Raw genomic sequence first — 20655 nt, forward strand, 5'->3', positions numbered from 1 at the left:
AATGTACATCAACCTCAGAAATATATCAATTACCTAACATGAGGCACCAGTTTTTAATGGTACAAAAATTGATAAGAAAGATGAAAAAATTACCTTCAAGCCATGAATATAAATCATGAAGACAATGAAAATAAATCCAGAAAGAGTATCATGTATGGATCATCATAAGAACAAGACAAATATATTTTCCAATAAGAATGAATGGGCTTAGTAAACATTAACTGCTGAATGGGTTTTTAGGTTACACTAATGTGAAGAGGAATTAAGGAGTTAACGGAAGGTGTGTAGTTTTAAATATAACCTGAATTAAAAGAAAAAAAGGCTTAAAGTAGAAATTTTGGTACTTGATATAGTATAAAAGCCTGTTAGAGAAATTACCTTTACAAGAAATGTTTCAAGAGTTTAAAAATATCAATGCTATTACCAAAAAAAAAAAAATTTTTTTTTAACTAGAATCTTTCTCTCAACTTCACTAATTTAAGGAATAAATGCATAGTCACTTAGGGACTTTGTATCAATGAAAAGATTGCCCAATCATGAATTACATTGAGGACGGGGTTAAAATAAGTCTCAGATTCTGCCCCAAAGTGACCCTGAGTCAGTCACTTGATTTAACTGTTAGCCCAATTTCCCTTACCAGTAAAATCAAAGATTGCACCAAATATCCACTAGCTCCCTACATTCAAAACAAGTTGTGTCCTTTACTATCTTAGGTTTTTTTAAATCCTAAATTGAAGCTTGTTCTTTTTTTTTTTTTTTTTTTTTTTTGCCTTTTTTGTGACCGGCACTCAGCCAGTGAGTGTACCAGTCATTCCTATATAGGATCCGAACCTGCGGCGGCAGCGTAGCCGTGCTCCCAGCGCCGCACTCTCCCAAGTACGCCACGGGCTCGGCCAGAAGCTTGTTCTTTTTTAATGGTTTTTTTTTTTAAAATCAAAACAGAGAACTTAGCAGATTCTTAAAATTAACATAGCAAGCAAGTAGCCTTCAAATGTGCTTGCTTAGTACCAAAGTAGTGCCAATCAAAGCAGTAAAGCATAAAGAATAAGTAATGAAGCCAAGATCTCAAAATTTGTTCATGAGTGTTTAGGAAAGAAATGAACAAATAAAGATCTATGACATCATATTCTATTTTGAGGTCTATCTTCATTGTCTGTCTGGGTTGAAGTCATGGAATAGTTGAGTGTCATCTGATTAATTTTTTTAACATTTACTCACAAGTCAATTTACATCTTCTATTTTCCATATTCAGCCTATTTCTAAGTGCAGCTGTTACTCAGCTCCCTTCTCTTAACTGATCAGTTTTAATGACTTCTTTCCAAGACTCAACAGAAAGAGGGAAAAAAAGAATCAAAAAAAAGAACTCTGTATCAATGTCTGCTATCTAGCTCAAACTCATGCACTTTGTGATCCTAAGTACCATTTATGAGGTGGCACCACAAAGTCCTTATTTCTAGAGGTCTTACTAATAAGGTGCTATTCTTTCTTAAAAATGCTCTCTTCAAATTAAGTGCTATGACAGAGGTATGACTAGAGATCAATCTCATTAGCTTCCTAGAACTCTCCAATAACTTAAAAAACAGAGTTTAAATGGAAAACCCATTATAGTGATAAAGACAAGTTGTTAATCTGTTTGGTTACATAGTGGAGACCTCATATAAATCCCATTTCTTCTAGATGCCATTAAAGAATAACAGTAAAGTAAGTGGCTTGTAAACAAGCAAAAGTTTGGGACATTTTTCCATCTCTTCTACTCAACTATCATTTATTCATTATTTATTGAATAAGTAGAGCATTCATATGGGATTCAAGGTAAAGTTACAAAAAAGTAAATCTCTCCTGCATCTTTCCCCAGTTCTACTTCCAAGAGGAAATCACAGTTAAGTTCTAGTGTAAACTTCCAAAAACATTCAAAGCCTGTATAGTTTTATAAACTAGCCAAAGAATTATTTTCCATTTGCTTATACATGCTAAAAATCAGAGTTAAATGTTTGTATGTGGTAAAATTCAGTGTTTAAATGTATCTTTTCTACTAAAAATAATTTCAAAGGCAGCAGCAATATGGCTAATATAAAGTCACAATGAGCCTTGAGGCAAAATTTGAAAGGCAATCCTCAACAGCCACTGGAGGCCTACGCTTAAGTACAAGGAAGAAAGGAGGCTTGCCAGGGAGCTTCAAAAGGGCATAAAGGTTTATTCAAGGAGGCCATTACTAACATTATTATCATTTTCAAAATGACTTTAGATTGCTGCTTCTCCATTATTTCCATTTCGTCAACAAAGGGTAAACTTAAAGAATAAAATTAATAAGGATCTTCTAGGCAAAATTCGAATGTTTACTTCAAATGAGTTAAAGCTGAAGCACAGAGGTAAGAGGTATCCTCAATTCACACAGAGTAACTAGATGCTTCAACTACATATTTTACATCTTGGCAAAGAATAAATTTCTTGAACATCAAGAGCATTCAATCAAAATAATAGTGATCTAAAGAAAGAAAATTGCATTTATAATAACCCATTTCTATTATCAATAATTGTTTAATACACGATTTCAAGCTTTCGTGCTGCCATCAACCCTACAGGAAAGCTTTACAAATGCCGGTTTCCAGTAATCTTTAACAAGATAATTTACATATTTACTTTTCTGATGAACAAAGGCACATCAGTCTCAGGGGCAAAGAGTGGCAACTTTGTCAACAAATACCTGATGGCTAATATTAGCTCCGATGTGATAAACGTCTAAGGGCATTCCAATATTTAACTTTATAATCTCAACAAAACAATTACTAAATGAGATGATTTTACTCAGTTTGCTTTAATACTCTATTTGAATGAAGTGTGGTGTCTCGTGGAATGACCTTCCGGTTGGAGTCCTTTTCTTAACTGTATGGTTAGTAAGTAGAGAACCATAAACTCAATTAAGCACCTACCCATCTAGGAAAAGCTTCAACTTCACAGTGAAGACACCAAAACCCTAAACTTTTAGCCAACGTCGACCTGAGCTCCTCACGACCCCTACCAATCCGGAGCTCGCTGGGGAGAACCTATAGAATGCAGCACAAAGGAGAACGTGGTTTTTGCTACGGGGAGCAGGAGGTCGCCTTGGCTGGTCGCAGTGGAGCTAGGGGCCGGGGCTTCTACGGGTGCCAGTTAGGGGTAGGAGCAGAGCCTAGCTAGGGTGGGGCAGAGCCCCCCCCAGTCTCCGACGCCTTCGCCCGGCCAGGTGGGCACGCCGGACGCGAAAGAAGGCAGCAGGATGAGCAGCCACTCGGGCGCCTATGCGTCACCCCGGCCCCCTGGCGCAAGGCCCAGGCCGCGTGACGCAAGAGCCCTTCCAAACCCGCCGGACATTTGGCATTCCCGAGAACTCCACGTCGGAGCCGGGGGAGTAGGGGAGGAGGGTCAGTGGCGGTCAGTGACAGCACGGACGCAACTCCGAGCTCTGTCCCACCCTTGGTCAGGAAAAGTTTGGGAGAGCTCGCAGCAACCTCTGAGGACAGCTCCTCTCCCACCCGGCTCCAGATCACCCCCTATCCCGACACACTCTCGGGCCAAGGGACCCATTCCTCCCCGCCCCAGGACCGGTGCCCAGGAGTCCCGTTCACAATCCAGATCTAAATCACGCGAGGCACGGCGCCCAGGGCATGCTGGGAACTGTAGTTCGCCAGCAAAACCACGCGCCCTGGAGACGCAAACTTCTGAAGGCGAGGCAAAACTACAACTCCCACCGTGCCCAAGACGGCAGCCGGGATACCGGCGGCGGGGATACCCCCTTACCTGCTGTCGCCGCCGTCGCTGCAGCTGCCCCTGAGCTGCCGCCGCCACCACTACCACCGCGGTGGGGAGGATTCCGCTTCTTATTCTTCGGCATCGTGGGACGCCCGGTGCCGCCTAAACTCGGAGCTTAGCGAGGATCAGCCGATGGAGCTGCACTTTTTACTAGTGCGTCTGTGCGGCGGGCGGCTGAGAGGCGAGTCTTCGGCTAACAACAGAGGCGAGAAGCGGCGGGGGTAAGAGTGGGCGGTGGCGGCAGCAGAAATCCCCGTGAAGAGCTGTGATCGGAAACGATACATGTTTCTCTCTAGCGCGGGAGCTAAGGCGGGGCGGTCGAGGCCACGACGCCTTAAGTAGCAAGACCGCCGCCTGTCGTCACCACATGTGGGCGGGACTCGGACTCTCACTAGCCAATCTCTGCACATCTCCCCACCAGAGTCCTACTTCGGGCGGTGCATGCCTTCTGACTACCAATCCCATGCCGCAAGTCTTCTATCCGCGCCCCGGGAACGAGGCTTCGCGCCGCATTGGATTCTGGGAAATGTAGTCCCCGCAGGCCTCCTGGCTCCCAGCTCCTCCTGGCTCCTCTCAACCGGCTTTTCTGCCCACTTGCTTCCCTTCTCGTGACCCCTCCCCTTCCCCGCCTTGGAATTGACAGAGGTAGTCACGGGTGATGAGCAATGGCGTAGGTATGCCCGATGATGAGAGTCAGCTTTCAACTTGGAGCTACGCAATCGCCTTTGCTTCTGTTTCTCTGGCTGCTCGTGTTAACCTTTCCCTTCTTCCCTGCGGCTTCTGCCCAAGCACAGCCATACCCCTCCTTGGGAACATTTCCATGGTTTTAGTTGTTGAGTTAGTTTAGTGATCAATACTTCTCATGTGGTCCAGGGCTATGCGACCCCGAACCCCTAAAAAAGGTGTGCTTTCATCTACTTAGTTGTGTAGGTCATGCATATCTCATATTCTAGACATGAAATAGCTGGCGATTCAGTGTCATGGGTTTCTACACAAGAATGTGTCCTTTGACAATTTTACCTGCCACGTAGGAGGTCAATTTGGGAAAAGAGTTTTTGAGAACAGCTGTAAATGTCAATAATCACAGTGGTTTTTGTTTTTGTTTTTACTCAGGTGTTCCTAGATATCTGTCTTCCTTGTTACAAATTTGTCATGTGTTTAGGACTTGTTATTAGGTTCTTATACTATGCTTATGACAGACCAAACTCACTGACTCACCTCAACGTAGGTGACTCATCCACCTCTCACCTGAGCTCCATTCTCTCATTTTCAACTGATAGTAGCACATTTCCACCTGAATGTCCCACTTGCACCTCAACCCAACATCTCTAAAAGTAATACTATGTTTCCCTCTTCCTGTCTTCCCTTTGGGTGTTCACTGTACTGTTCACATATGTTCAGATTGCAAAACTAAAATTCCTACACAGTTCCTCCCTTTAGACCCTCCCCAAAGCAATGAGTCTTAAATTCATGTCCTGTTCTCCAGTCAAGCATGTCGTCAGTTCATGCCTCGGCATTTTAAGTGCGCTCCCAGTCTTTTCGTCCATGTCTCATGCACAGTAACGCTGGCAGATTTGTTTGTGTATACCCCATTTTACTAATACACCTACCATTAAAGTTGTTCAGAAACATTCCATGGTTCCCATTACTAATGCATTAAATGCCAACCCTCTTAGCCTGCTCTGACTCCCTTCCCAGCCTCATCTTTTGCTGCTTCCCCATACATGCCTTATTCCTCAGCCAACGGGACTGCTCTTCCTTTCCAGTACACTCCTACATCCCTTTCATCATTCATATTGTTTCATGTTCTTGCAATGCCCTTCTTTCCATCTTCACCTTAAAAATTTTATCCATCTTTCAAGATCTAGCTCAAATGCTGCCACCTTCATGAAGCCTCCAGCCAGAATTGTTACTTCCTCCTCACAACTCTTTATCACTCCTTGTAATGCTCTAATGGCACTTATTACATCCCCACGCAGCCAATTCAAAGACACTATTTAAGGAGCAACATTTCAGAGTTGCTTTTACTTTGTTTAATCCTGAAGCAGCAAGTAAACACAGATACGGATGCAAGTTGGTGGAAGCAGCTACCATTGATTTCCTTGTATCTGGTGGCAGCACATCTGCAATTCAGTGGCATTGGCCCACAGGGAATGAGATGTCTCCAGGTTGGAGGAGCATAGAATTGTTGACTCAATACCTTTTATAACCCCAGGCTCTTCATCATCCAGAGATAACTTATACTTTACATAAGGCAATAATTTTGTTACCCTGTGAGCCACATCACCTAGGCCTAATGTCCAGGTTCCACACCTGAAACGTGTGCTTTGCTTGCATTTGGAGCAGGCTTTTTTTTCTGCATCCACTCACATCCACTTAGAGGCTTTTCTTGGGCAGGCCTAGCCACAGCCTACCACATCATATACATACTTGTTTTACATTTATTTGTGAGCACATCTGTCTCTGTATCCCTCATGGCACAAAAAGAAGTGTTATATTTATCCCCCCCCCAAAAGTGTTATATTGGTAATTATAGAGAATCAAGAATTAATATATGTTAAATGAACATTTAAGAAATAATTGTTGACTAGATTTTTCAGGATCAAGGAAAGGGAGAAACTATATATCACTACATACGTGGAGTATAACTTTTAGCATAATGAATTCTGAGGGGTACTTTTGATAAAATCACCTTACTACAGTTTGATGTCTACAGTTTAGCTCCAGATCAATACAAGTGTCAGAAAGATTTAGCCATACTCCTCATGAGACAATGGTCTTCGACTCAACATACTGTTTTGCAGCATGTCTAAAGAAATTAGAAGACTACAAACACTGAGTCACCAAATATAATTGCAAATAGTAGGAAGAAATATTACAAATATTATACAAATTACAAGTGTCATTCAGATCTCAGCTTAAATGACACTTCCCTGCGGAGGACTTCCTACTCTTTATTTTAATGTAGCATCCTCACCCCACCCACCACTACCATCACCACTAAAACCTGCTTATATTATTCTTCCAGAGCCCATCGCACTACCTAATATTTTCTAGTTCAATTGTTATTGTCTCTCTCCCCTACTAGAATGATAGAATTATGAGAAAAGAATTCCTGTTTTATTCACTGCTGTATCTTCAGTACTGTAACAGTACATGGCACTTATAGATTTACAATTACTGTTTACTAAATGAGTAAATAGATAAATCTTTGACTATCACTCCTCTGCCTGAAACATCCTTCCCTACAATCGCTCCCTCATCCTTTAAGTCACAGATCCTGGACCCCCAATTTGTCTGATTTTAATTTCTTTCTTCTGTGTTCCTATAGTGCCTTCTTTAAAATAGTATTAATTATGTGTATTGTTACTTGACTGTTTCCCCATCAGACACAAGCTCCAAGCAGGCAGAGTCCAACTTTGTCATTTCTGAAACACACACCAGGTCTTAAATACATGTAGCATCTTTATGTGAATTAGAAAAAGAGGACACCCAGCTTGAGGAGTGCTGATGGGCTGGAATTCAGCCCCCACTCTCCCTTCAGGGAACAATCTATATACATCTGTACCTAGTGGCCCAGGTAGACAGTACTTGCATGTGTTTAATTGAATGAGGGAGTGAATTTCCTCTGTATCTGGGCAGTTTACTACGGAACCAAGGGGGGGTAAAGAATGAGACTAACGTTTATCAGAAGTCCATACTGTTGCTGTTATTTAATCAAATGATTTCTCATGTTTTAGGTTGTGTTGCTTTCTTAACAAGTTTGCAATTTTTGTTTTATGCCAAGAATGGTGATGATACAAAATGCTAAATTTGAGAACCCTATTTGTTTGTTGTTTTTTTAAAGAAAGTTTACAGTGACATATTCAAATAGAACCCCTTAAGCCTTAAAATATATTGTTTGCCTATTTTCTTTTTGTTGTATAGCAGACATTTCTTTGTGGTTTTCAGTTTTGACATTGCCTACATTTTATCTAACAAAATTTCTTTTTTTAAAAAAGATGACCAGTAAGGGGATCTTAACCCTTGACTTGGTGTTGTCAGCACCACGCTCTCCCAAGTGGGCTAACCGGCCATCCCTATATGGGATCTGAACCCATGGCCTTGGTGTTATCAGCACCACACTCTCCCAAGTGAGCCCCAGGCTGGCCCTTATCTAACGAAATTTCTGATAAAAGACAGAGTAATATTCAATTGTTTTCTAAAAGAGAATGTCGCTAATCTCACAAAGTTGTGTATGATCAATAACACAATATGAAGCTGTGATAGAAGAATACTGGGAGCCGTGAGTACCCCAACAGGTACAACCAGACATTGATGTTTATGACAGATTGTGTTGGGAGAGCTTTTCATGGCAGTAGCACAAATAGAATTATCTCTTCCTTGAAGATGATAAATAATGTCATTGGACTTTTTCATTTGAATATCCTGACACCTCATACCAAACAATCAAAATCTTGTTCTTTACCTACCCCTCTACCCTACATCCTACAACTAGTTCTCCTCCCCAGCTTTCTCTGTGTGGTAGCACCAATCTTCTGGCCAAACTACCAGTGAATCTTAAAGTTGGAAAAGATTTGAGAGATGATCTGCTTCAAACTCCTGTCTCATCTAGGAAAGCCTCTGACAATGCGATTGAGATCCAGGTCTCTAGCTCAGCCTTCCAGGGTTCAAATCCTGGCCATACTACTTGCAATGGACTCTTGAGCAAGTCACTTCACCTCTCCATGCCTTGGTTTCAGCAAGGACAATAATAGAACCTATTTTGTGCGGCTGCAAGGAGGAATACAATACAAGCAAAAAAAGCAATTAGCCCAGTAGTCATCACAGTGTAAATAATAAATGTTAGCCATTAATATTAGCAAGCAGTTATTTATCCATCTTTTTTAAAACTCTGCCAGTGCTAGGAATCACACAACTCTTCAAAGCACCTCATTCCAACATTGGATAGTTATCATTTTTAGAAAAGTTTCATATTCCTTCAACAAACATTTACCAAGTGTTCACTGTGTATCAAGCACTGTGCTAGAACCTGAGAACAAAGAGATGAAGGAGAACAAGGCATCTGGCCTCATAAAGCCCCCAGTCTAGCAAGAAAGTTTGGCACCGGTGGCTTTGTCTATACTTTATTCTCAGCCCACTTGGAGGTGACACTATTGCTTCTCTCCTGACTGATCAGCTTCCACTGCCCACCCACAGGGGTGTGACCAAGGACTTCCTCCATCGATCCCTAAGCAACTAATCCACAGCCTCCCCAGGGAGTTCAGACCTCTCTTCTGGAACAAGTTACCCTGCCCCTGTGAACTTCCATTTTCTTATCTGAAAAGTGGGAGTCAATAATCCCTGTCCTATTGATGCCACTGGATTGTCATAAAAATAAAATGAGATCATTACGTAAGGTCTTTGTAACCTGCCAAATACTCTATAGTGTTGAAATACTCCTTATGTTAAGCCAAAGAAATGGCTCTCCTAATGAAGGAATTTTAGACATTAGTAAGCAAGGGAAGATCTTTTGGCTAGGAGTTGATAGAGGGGGTGAGAGGAGAAATTTACCAAGCCCCCAATCGGACTTACAAGGACAAGATTAAACTGAGTCAAAAAGCCGTTGCTCCTGAAAATCTCACTGCTGGCCACGTATTTTGCTGGAAGGTCATCAGATTTTAGATCCAGACAGATCTAGATTCAAAAATGCCTTATCTACCACTTACTACTTTGTTGACTTTGTGGAAATTCCTTAATCTAAGCTATAGGTCCTCCCTTGGAAATCAGATTCTCTCTCTTGGAAATTCAGAATTAGAACTGAGAGACATTCAGAGAGTGTGGACTAGTCTTTTGAGCAGAGGATAAAAGGCAGCTGTCACTGCCCACCATAGACATGAAAAAACAAGAAAGCCAGTTTGCAGAGAGTAAAGAATGAAACAGGACTGTAAGGAGCAGAGACAAAAGGTAGAACCAGTCGGCTTCTCGTGGGCTTCCACTTCCAGGCAGCAGAACTACCAGAGACTTGACTGAATTCCTGCCTTAGGGCTCCAGGGATACCCCTGAACTTTTAAACTAAACTAAACTCTTCTTTATGCTTAAGTTAGGTCGAATCAGTTTCTATTTCTTGCAAGCCAGAGTAGTTAAGTTTCTTCTTAGCATTCCCGTTTTTATCTAGCATTCTTGGAGTCCCAGGAAACTGTCCAGGTACTTGCAAGTAGGGCTTAAAAAGCCTATCTTTTGCTCTCAGATGAAAGGCAATAGGAAGTAGGAACAGATTCTCCAACACTTTGGAGACATGTTAGCATTTTTCTAAATTATGGAGAATAAGGGACCTGCCAAATTTCATTCATCATTAGTAATATTTATTGTGAACCAATCCACCCATAATAATTCTGAAAAGGCACTTTAAAACCTAAGCCAAACTGAACTGGCCATCCCAGGTTTATCACATAGAAATATTTATATTAAATAGTTCTAAGCACAGTATTATATCACCAAGGTTAAATGTTTGGAACTCTACTGGCCGGCCGCCAGAAAACAAAAAAAAGTTCTAAAATTGTAATTATTTTAATTGTTTTACTAAAAACAAGAGAGAAAACTAGCAACTGAACAAATTGCTAAAAGACTGATAAATTTACTAAATATTTGTATTCGATTCAAGAAAAGCTCTTGTAATTAATTTATTGCCGACACCATTAATTGCCTACCCCAGACATCCTACTCCCCTTCCTCATTCTCAGGACCCCAATTTTCTTGTTCAGATTCCCAGCCTCCTTTGATGGGCCATGTGCTTCAGGGAAGGCTGGACCTAGCCTCATCTCCAGGGTTTGCATCATGATTGATTCCTCGATTCATTCCTCTTGTAATGGTTGGTTTAGTCTTGGGTGTGCAACACAATTCTAGCCTATGAAGTGTAAGAGTTGAGGGGTTTGGGGGAAAGAGTTCTTCTTCTCAAGAGAAATACAAATGAAGAGATGATCTTGTCTTTCTCTGGATATTGTCATTTGTGACCATAGGGCAAACAAAGCTAACACTCCAGAAAAGACAGAAGAGAAAGGTTAAAGAAACTGGATGAGGTTTTGAGTCACTGAATTAACCAACAGACCCCACCTACCACCTCTAGACCACTTATCATGTGAGATAGTAAATGTTCTTAATATTTAAGTCAATTCTAACCACAGATTTTTGTGACTTGGGGCTGAAAGCATACCAACTGTTAATATATAACCATCCTTTTAAAATGATGAGCAATTTCTAACATTTTTATGTCTATAGAAATGAGTTGAGTAAAAATAAGCCTGATTATTCCTTTATCACCCTTAAAAATCCCATATGTTCCAAGAAAGAAAATGCATTTGAAATCCTTGCTCCTGTCATCCGCTGATTTGTGCATAGAATGTACCAACATAGGGCCACTGCCCACTGCATGCCGCCTCTGCAGAATTCTGTCCAAGAACACCCTGTTAAAACTCTTTATTTGGAGAATTTCCTTCCCTCCACACCCATTATTATTACGTATGTCTGTTTTAAGGGCTTTTTTCAATCTCTTGTTCTTTCTCCATCTTTGGCATTCCTCATTAAGAGTTTTCATTTCCCTTAAAGGTCCTTAATAGGGCTGTTCATTGTTGTTGTTGTTTTAATTGTTGTTATTAATTGGCATCAGAATTTTTTTTAACTAACACATTTCAATGGGAGGACTCCACTTTTCTGTCAATGGTATCCCAGGTGGCTAACTTTCATTATTCTAAGGGTCGAGGATTCATGATGGTAGTTTTCCCTCTAAACAACGGTTGTCATGGTAGGTGAACAATGGTCCTTTCTCTATATTCCAAAGACTGAGGGAATAAAATGTACTCCACCCACATGATAATAGGGTTAAGTTGACTCTACATATTTAGGTCATGACTGTTATTTCTTTGAAGGTTGTTTATTTGTCGGCTTGATTTCCATAGCCTAGACTTTTTTTTGTAAAGGAGGTATCTTCCAGGACCATTATTTCCATTCATGCATTCATTCATACAAATTTGCCTTTGTCTCCTAGTTCTGTTTTTTACAACTTATTTTAAGGAGCCCCAGGCTGATCAAGGAACTCTCAAATTAGGGAGTGAACTAACAACATTTTTTTTTTTATTTTAAAGATGACTGGTAAGGGGATCTCAACCCTTGGCTTGGTGTTGTCAGCACCACGCTCAGCCAGTGAGCCAACTGGCCATCCCTATATAGGATCCGAACCCGTGGCCTTGGTGTTATCAGCACCACACTCTCCCGAGTGAGCCACTGGCTGGCCCTGAACCAACAACTTTTATACTTTTATGCTCTTTATATGATTAAGGCAACACTCAAGAATATTCTTTCCTACCCTTGTTCTAAGTTCTACCTCTTTATCTTAATCTGCCCTCTTCCCACCCCCTGTATTTCTCTCTCCAAAGGTGTACACAGTGCTTCAACACCATTTTCACAGCCCTGTAAGCTAGAATACCTGCCTACATGTTTGCTTTAAAAGAGGTAGAACACTTGGCCAGCTCCACTATTTTCTTTCTCATGGTATTATTTATTTTTTACATTTGGCCCCAGTTTTTTGGATGGAATCAATAGTTATGATTTGACAGAGAGATATAAGCAATTAACTAATATATTAGTTAGAAACTCTTCAAAGATAACATTCAATAAATCTCTAGCTTGGATATTTATCCTAAACTCCAGAACCCTATATCCATTCGCTGACTTGTTCATCTATTATCTCATAGACTCCTCAAATTCAACAAATGAAAAATTTATCCACTCCACCCCGCCCCCACTACTACTGCTTTATCCTTTGGTGTTATGAATCGTGGTTAATAGCTCTACTATCCACCTCAATATCCAAACCGGAAACCTAACTAAACTTAAGCATGCTATACCATTTCACATCTAAAACATCTCTAGACTCTATTCTCTCTTCTCATTCCCATTGATGCTTCCAAGTATTACTTAGCCTCCTACCTCACTTTCCCATTTCCAGTCTTGTCCAGCCCCAAACTATAAGAACGATCTTTTTTAGGGCAAATCCTATCACCATTGTCATGAAGACTTACCACCCCCAACTTCCATCCCTGCAGAATGGATTGTCCTCTCTAGTGTGTGGTCCCCAGTGCTCTGGGGAGATTTCTTAGTGGTAAAAAGGTACATTTTCTGGCGTCAAACCATTAGGATTTGAACCCTGGCTCTACTACTTTTCAGGGCCAAGTGACTGCATTTGCTACATTCAGCTTTCATTCATGGTTAAAATATGTCCTCTTTGAACAAATATTCCCATTTTTTAAAAAGGAGAATGGTAAGGAAAATAATCTACTTTAATTAGTCAACATTATTTGATACCCTCAAGAAGAAAAATATTGAAAGAGAGTAAAATGCATAAAATGTTTCAAAATTAATGATACATTGAAGTATGAATGCTCATACTAATAAGAGCCAATTAAAACTTTATAAAAAGCTACTATCTATACTGGCCAGATAAATATATTGCTGTGAAAGTCAACTTCAATTTATACTGGCTGACAGAGTTCATGTATGTGGTTGCAGTCAGATCATGTGGCATTTTCTATGCGTAAAACTTGTGTGCACACACACACACACACACACACATACACACACACAAACCTGCGGCATATTTCCTCTGGCTCAGTTTTGGACTTGTAAATTCCAAGTCAGTCTCCTCTCAGCAAACTCTCTAATGAAATAATATTCCTTAAGGATGACATTCTGCCAGAAAAATAAACACTTAACATGACAGTTTCATGACATAGTCTGTGAAATTGAAGACAGCTTCTGACTAGTGATGATAACCATGTTGTCAGATCCATGTTTTACAGTCAAACACTGGCTGATCTACTGAGGGAACCATTTAGAGGCTTTCTCTACATTAATAATGTCTCGTTGTCCTGGGAAACGTCACTTTCTATGGGAATAACCCCTGGAGTAGCTCATAATTTGATAATCACTATTACAACTCTGAAGCTTTCAGAGGCACTCTGGATCTACAGGAGGTTATGTGTTGGATCTGATTTTGAGGGAGTATTGTGGTAGAGAGGTAATCACTCATTGAAATCTAAAGTAAAATTATTGCCAACCAGTAAAGTATTACTCTGTTCATCATTAATCCAACCTATAAAAGGCATCTTGCCAAGAGAGCCATAATAAATATTTACTCATGGCACAATAGCATCCAAAACTAGGAGTGCCACGTTGGCATTTGAAACCTATCAGAAGTTGTTAAATGACACAAGGTGATTCAAAAATAATTGAATATTTCCAAAATGTATTATTCAGTAATCAGGTAATACACAATCACGTATAAGCCAAACTGAGTGACCTTTGCAATGTCTACCCATATGGAGAGTGTTAGGTTTTGACCACATGTTTATATTTGTGAAGTGTTCAATTCTTTGTGAATCATTCAGTACAATAGTATGGGTATGGTAATCTGAGGTCCAAATATCCCCCAAAATGAGATTTAGATGGTCTGTGGAACCCCTGAAGTTATATGCAAAAATGCTGTGTAGTCGAGAATTGAAGTTATTTATCCCACACTACAATTTGTTTTTATGTAAAAACATTGAATCAATAAAATTTTTCATTAACTGATTTTACAATGATGTTGTAATTGCTTAATTATTGAGTTAATCTTAAATGTAATTTAGAGAGTAATAAACTCCTACAGTTTTGTAAGGTCTATAGTAGACATATAAAAAGTATGTTATCATATTAAGGGCACTACAACCCTACCTGCTGCAGCACAATTATCATCAGTCCTGCTGTGGGACTCAGGGCCACTGCTAGCCCATAGAAAAATCTCTTTCTAATTTATACAGATTTTTAAAAGGCTCCTAGATGCCCTTCCTCTTTGTAGGAATATGGCAGTCCTGCAATGAAGAGCATTGTTTTGGGGAATGCTGGCTAGATTTCAATGGCTTCCCACCCCCTCAGCTGGGTACTCTTGTGAAGTGCACAAAATATATAACTGTACACAGCAGTCCCACTGGGACCCCAATGAAAGTGAGAATATACTATGACACTTTAATACTTTCGCTCATTAAAATATCTTGAACAGAAAGACATGCTCTTATCAATTAAAACAATAAGAACTATATTTAGTTGATTCTAAGATCCACTTGTTCTAGCCATTTAACACCGGTGAAATTGAAATGTCTTATAATGCTACATACATTCTGCCACTCAATAAATTTTATATGATAAATACATTCGTTGAGCAAAAACAAAAATATGAAGGAAGTGAAATAATCCTAACTTCTATTTATTGTCTTTTCACTCAGTATAGTAGGTCATTTCATACTTGAAATATGATACCCTGTAGATCTACCAAATTGAGCGCTTTCCCTTGTCCTCTGGTTTCAAGGACTCAGACTGAAATAATCCCTCCTTAACCCCCAAGCAGTTTGTCTATACTCTTTTCGTGGCCTTATTATATTCTGCTTTGTACTGTAATTCTCTCACCTGCTGACCTGTAAGCTCTTCCAGCACAGGGCCTGTGGACCTTCATCTTCTCTGCTACACGGGCAGCAGCGTGATCAAGTAGAAGCTGCATGGGCTCTGGAGCCTGACTGCCGTGCATCCAGCTCCTGGTCCTGACATCCACTAGCTCTGTGATCTCGGACAAGTTTTTTTAACCTCCCAGAGTCCCATTTCTTCATTTGTAAAGTGGGGATAATAATACTTAACACATAGGATAAGTTTGGTTTGAAAGTTTTAAAATGAACCAAGTTGTAAAGGACTGGCACTTAGCAGGTTCTTTTTAACTAACTATCACTATTTTTCAGAGGCAGCATGAGTTTTGGAATCAGAAGGGTTCAAATTCCGGCTTGATCACTTAGTGTGTCCCCTAACTACAGGTAACTCCTCTAAGCCTCAGCTTCTAAGCACCATGAGGTCAGAATCTTATCTGTCTTGTTCACTATTGTTCCCTTAGCATCAGCACAGAGCCTGACACATAGTTGTTGAATGAACTAATGAATGAATGAAATATGAAGACAATTCCTTACAGCACTATTGGGAGGATTACAAAGAATATACGTGAAGTAGCACTTACAGTTATAATGCCTAGTACATAGTAGGCCTTGATAACTGATTTTTTTTTTTTTGCAGCTGGCCAGTATGGGAATCTGAACCCTTGACCTTGGTGTCATCAGCACCACTCTCTAACCAACTGAGCTAACCAGCCAGCCTTCGATTTGACTTTTGATGGTCAAAACAAATGGATACAAAAAAAAAGGACGTAAAAGTGCTATGGGCATTCATGCTCGTGTATTTATCATGTTATTACAGGATTAGGCAATAAGAGGACAGGGCTAATTGGCTGGCCTGATGACTAATATTTTCTAGTATTAAATTGTGCTTATACCTCCAATGCAACACTATTATAGGCAGCAAGAATCACTTGTTCATTTAGGAAATATTTGTCAAGCACTTAGGATGTGGAGGACACCAGGACACTTAAAACATATATAAACAAGTACCTCTATGTTGGGGACAGAACATGGAGATGCTTGCTTTCTAAGAATGAAGGCTTCAAGTGACTGGAGTTTTCATGTAAAGGGGATTCCAAAAAGATCACAATGAAGAGGATACTTGGTAGCCCCTTTCCTTTCTTTTAAATACTCCAGGTCCTTTCATAACTGTGCCCTTTCTGCTTCCACCCATTTAGATAGAGGGAGGTAATGCCTGTGACCTTTGGTCACCAATGCAGAGTACGGAAAGATTATGGAGGTCAGGACAAGGGAGTTTCCTGACTGCCCTGGATACTTCCCTCCCATTATTGCAACACGACGGGAAGGAGGACTACGTAGATGTGAGGAACGGGTGATGGGATGGTAAACCAACTGCAAGTCTAAAGATAAATGATCACACCTCATCCGTAACCTGGCTCCCAGGTGATCTCACCTACAGCACCCCAAACTGATGCATGTCATTCTTCTTCTCTAACATAAATAGGAGAGTAGACTCCATAAGTAGTACTAGGTTTCTATTTATCGAAGAGGAGGAAAAAGCCCAGGGCTGTTAGGCTGAATTATCATTTTGAATTCTGTTGCTACACATCTATAGATTGAGATCTATCAATCTTAATTCAAAATATATAATATGATGTATAGTTAAAACAATGTTATATGTCCTCATTTAATAATTTCTAGGCAAAAAGGTCCAAGCGGTAACCTCCTGGCCTAACCTTAAGCTTGCTTAGCTCCCTTTGTGCCTGCAAAGCCACTAGTGATGGAAGCAGATTTCTGGCCACAACAGGGAACACAGGACACTGGTAGCAGCAGCCACATGGCTTGAAAAACAATGAACAGAAAATGACTGAGGATCAAGGACATGAGAAGAAAAGAAGGTGGGAGGGAGGGGAGGGGAAGGATGAGAGAGGAAAGAGCAAAAAAGGAAAGAACAAATGAACAAGTCCCATCCATCTCAGGGATTATGGAAAACACTGAGCTGAAGGGATTCTGAGGAATGGTCCTCCCAACCCTATTAGCCTTTGAGGGAGCATCTGAATCAAATAGCTGGGGGCACAATGCTGACCTATAGCAAACAGAATGCCAGGGGAATCCTCTGCTTCAGGCACCAGGCCACATGAGTACCCAGGGCTGCTTCGGGGGGTGGGGTGTGGTATCAAGCTACACACAGTGATGTGGGTCTTTCACATCATCCTGGCTCCCTTTCTATAAAATACCTTCTAGTCTGCCCCCTCCTGCTTAGCCAAGCCCAAGCAGAACAGAGACAGAAAAGGGATGAAGGGCAGCTAGGAGTGAATGTGCATGTGAAAATGAGATAGGATATTAGCCCCATCCTGGACATGGGCTCCTCAGTGTTTATTCCAGGTAGGCCACATGTTAAAGACTTCTCTAGTCTCCAGTCTTCCAAGGGCAACAAGGATCAGAGCTCAAGTTATGTGTGACAAAAAGAAGCTTAGTCTTTACCGGTTTCTCCTTCCTAGGTGCTTCTGAGAACCCTCAAGGAACACTTGCTGCTCCACAATCTGCCCTGGCATCTGCTTGTCCCCTCAAGTCTTCGCAAGGCCATCCCTTGCTGTCCCCAGGCTGCTGCCAGGTTCCACTTTCTGCTTTACTCCAAGCACTGACACAGCCCATCCCTGAATTCCCCAAAGCACCCCAAAGATCAGAAGGCTTGAGATAACAGAAGAGAATTAAAATACAGAAAACAGTATTCTCCCAAAAAAGAACTGGGCTCCCAAACCCTCCATCTGCCCTAGGTTGCATCTGTTCTGTGTTGTTTAGGATTATAAATTTTTGCTTTCTTTGGCTCATAACTCCCTCTGTGGAACGATGATGGCAGCTCGAAGTCCCTTTATTGAAGGGGCTCTGCAACCTCACTGCCAATGTGTAACAGACATGGAGAGACTGAAGAAGTACCAAGAGGCTAAGAAAGGATCTGAGAGAGACCGGGTTGAAACATCAGCACTGCTCTGTGGCTCAGAGGTGTCTTCTAATAGTAACATTCTATCTTTATTTCTATAACAACTTTCCTCATATTATGTAATCCTCTTATGAGAAAAAATGAAGGACTGACGGTGGGAAATTTAACCAGTCTGCATTTTTTGTAACATGAGATTGTACAGTATGTTCTTTCTTAAAAAGAGGCTGGGTCTGCCTTCACCCTCAAGAAAAAAGAACATGGTAAGATTGCCTTGTTTATTAAGATTGCTGAGATAATAAATTGATATTATGAGCCCCATTTTAGTGTCTGAGTGAGAATCTGTGGAAGCAGACAGGACATTATGGGGAAAAAACTTAGAAAGTAAAATTAGATTTTTCATACCCAGAGTAGCACCTGCTCAGATAGCAGAAAAACTCTCAGAGGTCATTTATCAGGCAGGAATGCAGCAAACAATGATGAAGACAACTGTTCTTTCAGATGAAGAAATGGTCCAAAACAGCTCTATGACTGCAGGTGACAGCCGGTCATAGTCTAGATATTGGAACTGTTTAATAACTAATGTACAAAAGTTTATAATTCAGAATGAACATTCTAGAGTGCAAATTGCCTTTGTCTTAACATTATCAAAAACAGAATTCTAATGTATAGTCACGAGCTGGATGTGTCCCATAGCCACAATAAAGCACGATGTTGGCACATGCCAGATGGTTTTTGCAGGTATGAGACATCCAAATTGTTCTCACCACTGAATGGCCAAGTCTGAGACTAGACAAGTGTTTTAAGGTAGAAAAGCCACAACTGGTATAAAAGCAAAGCAAGAAGATGGGTGGTAAGCAAGAAAGTTCAACACAGTAATCCCAACTAGAGCAGTTCTATTAGTAGATGGGTCTTCAAGGGCCAAAGACTTTAAACATGTGAAAATGACTTCCCTGCTCTTTGACAGACAGGCTAAAGATATTTTTCTGAAACTACACACATTTGTTGGGAGATAAACTTTAGAGAAGAGGAGGTAAAGGGCAACCCAGAGGTAAACTTGTCAAGTTGATAAAGGCCGTTGACATGGTGACAATAGCATTTGAGGAGAGGATCAACATGATGTCAACTTTTTTTTTGAAAGATTAATGTGGTGGTAATAAGAAGGATGACTTGAAAGGGGATGGGCAGGATTCAGGCATTGTGTGTCTGCAGCTTATACCAGCTTAAAGAGGGTGTGGGCACTCCTTAAGAAAAAGAACACATATTTAAGAATGCAAAATGACTAGGGCCCTCCCAAAGCCTTTGAATGGCCCATTGAAGGAAGGGGTGCTGAAGGTTATGCTTCCTTATCTTCACAATAAACCACTTCATGAACAGGTGATAGCTAAAACACTAATACTGTGACCCCCATCTAGCCAGCCACCCAAGCTAGACCCCCAGGAGTCATCTCTCACCCTTCCTCTTATTTCCTCTTCAGTCACCAAGCTATGCCCATGTTATTTCCTAAATACTTCTCAGGTATATTTCTTTCTTCATTCTTAATGCCAATACCTTAGATCTAGCTGTCACCACCTCTTAACTACTCCATTGCAAATAGCCTCCTAACTGGTTCCCTATTTCCACCTTTGTTTACCTACCAGAAATCTATCCTTCACCCAATGACCCAGAATACTCTTATCTGTAGGTAGATCTGACCATTTCATGTACCCTTCATTAAAGCCTCATCAGAAGAAAGCCCAAGCCTCCTTGGCATGATAAGCAAAGCTTCCATGACCTCATCCCATGTTCCTCTCCACTCTCAGCTCACAACATCCCTGCCTTGCAATTCTCACATATCCACACCATACTTCCTATAGTTCCTTGCAAATAATTTGGAAGTTCTCACATCCAGGTTTTTTTTGTGCCTGCCTGAGCTCTTGGCTTGGAATCACCTCCCTTTGCCCTCATTCCTCCACCTTTCCACTTCCCTTTACCAGGCTCACCTTCTCCAGGGCGGCTTCATAGACATCCACTCCTCTACTCCCATTAAGCCAGTTAGGTGCCCTCTGTGAGCCCCCTTGCAGTGCTTCACCAAGGCACTCAACACACTATGTTACAAGGACTTGCTTATATCTACCTTTCCCTCTCCTCTCCAGCCTGTGATCTCTTTGGGAGTAGATATTGTTTGAATGAATGAACAAATTAAGGGCTAAATTAATCACTACATGAGTCATTCTCTATGACAGAGTGTAGAGAGACAAGAGAGTAGAGAACTTAGTTTGGGCATACGCCCAACCTTGCAGGTAAGAGAAAGAAAAGAAGGTAATTAAACAGGTTGCTAAGAATAATTAAACAGAGAAGTAGGAGGATCAGTAGGAATTGTTTGTGTTATTGTCTTTCTACTTATCATCAAGTTAAGTTTCCACAATGACTGAGTATTACTTTTAAAGTAAGAAATAAAGGAGTTCATTAGGGTACTTGCGA

The 20655-nt window shown here is 40.8% G+C and overlaps 2 protein-coding genes across 2 annotated transcripts in view; both read right to left on the reverse strand.

Annotated features, from left to right (window-relative positions):
• Window positions 1–3871, reverse strand: part of IFRD1 (interferon related developmental regulator 1) — a 29777-nt gene extending 25906 nt beyond the window's left edge. Inside the window, exon 1 of the mRNA XM_063099701.1 lies at window positions 3778–3871. Within this exon, the coding sequence (XP_062955771.1) occupies window positions 3778–3871 (94 nt within the window). The remainder of the gene's footprint in view (window positions 1–3777) is intronic.
• A 43-nt stretch (window positions 3872–3914) lies between these two features.
• LOC134380139 (uncharacterized) lies at window positions 3915–4111 on the reverse strand. The gene has a single exon (XM_063099705.1). The coding sequence runs from the start codon at window positions 4071–4073 to the stop codon at window positions 3915–3917; it is 159 nt and encodes a 52-aa protein (XP_062955775.1). The 5' UTR covers window positions 4074–4111.
• Between the last annotated feature and the right edge of the window lie 16544 nt (window positions 4112–20655).

Source organism: Cynocephalus volans, chromosome 6 (genome assembly GCF_027409185.1).
Source record: "Cynocephalus volans isolate mCynVol1 chromosome 6, mCynVol1.pri, whole genome shotgun sequence".
Taxonomy (NCBI): domain Eukaryota; kingdom Metazoa; phylum Chordata; class Mammalia; order Dermoptera; family Cynocephalidae; genus Cynocephalus; species Cynocephalus volans.